This window comes from Berghia stephanieae, chromosome 5, assembly GCF_034508935.2.
Source record: "Berghia stephanieae isolate SIO BIC M18660-M18661 chromosome 5, UCSD_Bste_1.3, whole genome shotgun sequence".
Taxonomy (NCBI): domain Eukaryota; kingdom Metazoa; phylum Mollusca; class Gastropoda; order Nudibranchia; family Aeolidiidae; genus Berghia; species Berghia stephanieae.
The window spans coordinates 36340433-36345432 of NC_088364.1; the positions used below are offsets into that span (position 1 = coordinate 36340433).

The 5000-nt window shown below is 34.5% G+C and overlaps 1 protein-coding gene across 1 annotated transcript in view; it reads right to left on the reverse strand.

Moving 5' to 3' along the window:
- Nucleotides 1-662: 662 nt before the first annotated feature.
- Nucleotides 663-5000, reverse strand: part of LOC144972843 (meteorin-like protein) — a 44508-nt gene continuing 40170 nt past the window's right edge. The window contains exon 4 of the mRNA XM_078914551.1: nt 663-2795. Coding sequence (XP_078770677.1) covers nt 2497-2795 — 299 coding nt within the window. The 3' untranslated portion in view covers nt 663-2496. The remainder of the gene's footprint in view (nt 2796-5000) is intronic.

A 5000-nucleotide genomic window follows, 5' to 3' on the forward strand; every position in this document is an offset into this window, starting at 1 on the left:
GATGACGACGACGACAATGATGATGTATTATAAATCATGCTTTGAAGTGAACATAATATGACGGCTGAACATAGACCAGCCCAATTTTCTTGAGTTATGCAATGTCATAAAGAAAGCGATTTCTTGACATCATGTCTCATAAGCCATCATAACAACCACTCTATCCCAATAATTGCCCGAAACGGAGAAAAAGTGCGTTTGACTCCGTGTATTAAAAACAAACCAAAAAATAAAAAAATAAAATAAAATTCACCTATATACAGTGGAATCTGGATAACGCCAACACCACCGGATCAAGAGAGTCGGTTTACTTAAAGCAAGGTAGACTTTATCCCTTATCAATGGAAAACACTTAGGCAAAGAACAGCAAATTTTGGACCAACACAAAGTGTCGACATTAAGCATAAGTTGGACTTTAATGAGTGAGTTGACTTTATGCAGTTGCCGTTGTATTATTTACTTCCAGTCTTAGGCATAGCTCCTCTTTAATCTGTGGCCCGCTCAGATCTCATGTAATCCTTGTTTGTTGGTTTGTTTGTTTGTTTTGATTTTTATTTTCTCTTAAAAGGTCTTGTATATCATTGTTTGTGTTCCAGTAAATCAATTCTGAGTGTCGGAAAATAGCCAATTTTTTGTCCTTCTTCCCTTTTTTAAAGTTTGAATTTTTATTTTTTATTTAATCTTCGAAATGATGTGCCACGGGAGTTTCTTCATCAAAGCCTCTGATAGATGGCGAAATATTTTTTTTTATATATCAAGCCCAACTCATATTTGAGATCACAATGCTTCTTTCATATTATATGCAAATAATATTATTATTGTAAACCATTAAAAAAACCGAATTGATGAATAATTGAATTGTGCAGGGTTAAAAAAAGTGGGTGGGGGGGGGGGGGCAGAGTTACCAATAGTAAAGGGCACCTAAAATATGTATTTGATAAGGGAGGTGGCGGTATTAAAATTATTATAATACAAAATAATTGACAACCCAGAGATGGATTTGAATCGTGGAAACGACAGCAGGGGGAATGAATCATTTATACGTGAGCATGAGCACGGGTAGTCTTAACAGTTGAACTTGAAATTTGACAAAATTAAATTGCGGAAGAGGATTTAGAAATAAGTAGTAATCAATGAAATGATGTAGTATGATATATATATATATTCATTATGTGAATGTCATTTGTGCCGTACTCGAAAAGAAAAACAAAACAAAACAACAAGTAAACTACAGAACACATGTTTAAAATTTTGGCCATAAATTTCGTCCTTCAAATATCAATCGATTAAAATAACCATCTTTAAAACAAACAAACAAACAAACAAACAAAGAAACAAAAAAAAAACCCAACAAAAACACAACAAAAACAAACAAACAAAAATTAAAAGACAGAACAAAACAAAACAAACAAACCTGGGACTTCCGTAGACTAAGAAAGCCTAGCCCCACGTTTTAGATTTTTATGGAAAAACGAGGAACCTTTCAATAGATCGATATTTGCAGGACGAGTTTTCTGGCCAAAGATTAAAAACGTCTTCTTTTTTTTTTCCGAGTACGGCAGGTCTGCGGGTCCACGATTAGCTGAAAGACAAAAATCATAGCGTAACAAAGCGGAATTTCCTTTTTCATTTCATAAGAACAAACACACCCAAAATAAACCCCCCTCTCTGACACACAAACAATCCACCTCTCTCTCTCTCTCTCTCTCTCTCTCTCTCTCTCTCTATCTATCTCTATCTATCTCTCTTTCTCTCTCTCTCTCTCTCGAACACACAAACGAACATACATATTATATGCAAGCACCCGCTCTCAGTTTCTCTCACACGCATACACACATTCAAAAATTGTGTAAAATCTTTAAAATAAAATCCTTTTAAATAAAAACATCATAATGTATTGATTTTCCAGTTGGTCCATCCATTGCGAAGAGGGAAAACACAATTTCTTGATGATTTTGAATTCCTTTGAAAAGTTAAAATCCAAGACCTTCCGTCAAGTTTGCGTGGACAATTTTAAATCACAGGAAATATTCTAGTTATTGATAAGGCGAAATAAACACACAAAGTGCTCGGATTTGTTGGTATGTCTTGTTGATTTACATCTAGATAGCTGTTTTACACTGCTTAAAGGTCATATCAGCGTCTAATACCAGTGTACGTCTAAGAAACTTTCCCTTAGCTGCCTTTATTTATGCCGTATAGGAGAACTGTAACACAAAACGAATGTTAGGTAAAGAATTCATAAAGGGGACTTAAACCCAAGCAAATAATAGAAAAACGTGTTTTTTTACACCAAATTTTCGTTTCACATAATGTTTTCAAAGCACCATCAAATTTTCCCTTTTTAAACTTTTGTTAAAACATAAATATTGATTGCGTAGTGTTTCTGTTTACGTACGCGTCGATTTATCACAATAAGGTGGGGGGGGGGGGGGGGCAAACAAATTAAATAGAACAATAACTTCAGACTAATACATTCTATCATGTCTGTTACTGCTATGAATGCGTACATTCAACCTCGTTTTGAATTTTCCGCCAGTCGCGAAGATATGGAGCACATCTTAAAGTCAAATCACCAAGGCGCATGCGTCCAGTAAACAGGAAATCACCAGCTCCTACTTTGACACCGCATTTTCTTGGCATCACGACCTTCCCAGTGAGATGAGGATCCGAACGTTTGACCCTTTGGAAGTGCTCAGGCTGAGATGTGTGGATGATTTGCTTGACCGCTAATGAGATTTCCGTCTTGTCCGTGGCCAAATTATCCTTGACATCTGACAGGGATCCGATGACGGCTGGGAATGAAGAAAAAAAAAGAGGAAAACATTGTTAAATTGTTTGGAAATGAAATGAATAGTTGAAGACATTGTGAACCCTGTCTGTCTTTCTAACAGACATGCTTGCCAACAATATAAGGAAGAGTGTTCACTCACTGAGAACAAGTAAGAGAGAAATTATGTGTATTGTTGTATATGGATGTATTGGGGGGGATGGGGGGGGGGGGGTCGTATGCACTTGTGTGTGCGTTGTATACACGAAAATGACCAGGTCAGGATATTGGCCAGCCAATATTATGATTACAATGTCAACGTAAATTTATTACAAGTAATGTAGATACATATTACATAAAACCACGGATCATTTCTTCTGACGTGAGATAGGATGGTCATTTGAGTTATTGGCAGCCCAAACGCCATTTGATTCTTCTGGATGAAATATGACCAATGACTTCTGGATACTTGATCACCGTCCTTATTGAGAGCCAACAACAGAATATTGACTGGGATAAAACAAAGCGACTTCGGAGGGAAAAAAAATGTTCGGAGGGGGGCGGGGGGAGCATTTTTGGAATATAAACTTAAGCTTTCCATGGTTAAAACGGCTGAGAAGAAAAAAACCCCAATCAAACCAAAATAACTACTAGCAGCATATAAGTGAAGCTTTGCTCCATTGTAGAAATGATTGGTTTAATGAGATAAATTAAACATTAGACAATCATATATGAGTTTTCAAAATTGAAAACTAACTGAAACCTTAGTTTCCGTATTTCCATAATTAATACATGTTATAACTGTATAAAATGATTAGTGCTTGTTCCGAGTGTGAGTCAATGAGAACATGACTTTAGTATTGAAGATCATTGAACTTGAATTGTCTTTTTTTATCCTTTATCAGAAAGTTTTTTTTTAAAAAAGAAGAATATATTCCTTGATATTACAGGCACTAACAAAAACACGTGACTGTAAAATCAAGAACGGCATTACACAATTGTCCTGCAAAGAACCATCTTTATATTTTATACTTATGACATAGTAATAAAGTAAGTGAGGCAACTCGACAAAATGCCAGATAACTAAAGACCTCGCGCGAACGAAGAGCGGAATCAAAATCATAATTTAATATGCCAGATTTTTATGATTGATGCTTGCCATTAAAACCACAAAACATTACCTGTAAAAAAAAAAAAAAAAGTGGGGAAAATGGCAACAATGCTCTTTAAACAGATATGAAGAAGGATTGTTCATAATGATAATATTACAGTGACTACATTTAAAATACAGTTTAACATATTATATGTAACTCGCCAGAATTACCACGATACGGTTTATACAAATTTACTTCATCAAAAATATAAGCTGTTTATCTGATTATCTGATATGCTGTTTGTTGATCTTTTTTTTCCTCGCCTCATTACCCTCTCCCCTTTTGTTTACTTAAACCAATATATATATATATATATATATATATATATATATATATATATATATATATATATATATATATATATATATATATATATATATATATATAATATATATATATATATATACCCACACACGTAGTAGTAGTATGTCTAAACGGTTTAGTAAATTGATATGTAGGGCACGCGTACCCTTGAAATTATGTTCCATCGTTTTTTGTTTTTTTTTGGTAGATTAATTTTTAAACATTTTTTTCCTCAGGTCCGTTTGTGGCTGTCCAAAAAGATGGTTAAAATAAAAAATAAAATAAAACTAATTCTGTTCTCCATAAATAAAAACCCAACGAAAAACAAAACAAAAGCGATACATAAGAAGTGTGGGAAAGTTGACAACAATTGACCAATAGAAACAAGGACAAAACATTCAATTGACCTTTAACCTTTAAACTATCGGCGTAAAAACAGATAATGGTCGACTGTTTACTACAAACTATGACCCACCGTCATCATTACTACGAGAATGACAAAATAGAGGCAAGCAGACAATAGCCGGCCATTTACAGTCAATTTACGCCAAATTAGAGTCTGTACGTGGCTTGACTTTTTTTTGTCTATACTGCCGTACTCTGGAAAAAGCCATATTTTAAAATTTGACCAGTAAACTCGTCCTTCAAACATCGATCGATCTAAATTACCCTCGTCTTGGCAAAAAAAAAAAAAAAAACAAACAAAAAAACCCCCTCTAAAACCTGGGACATCGCGAAGTCATATCATGTAAATGGCAGGATGATAACAGTTT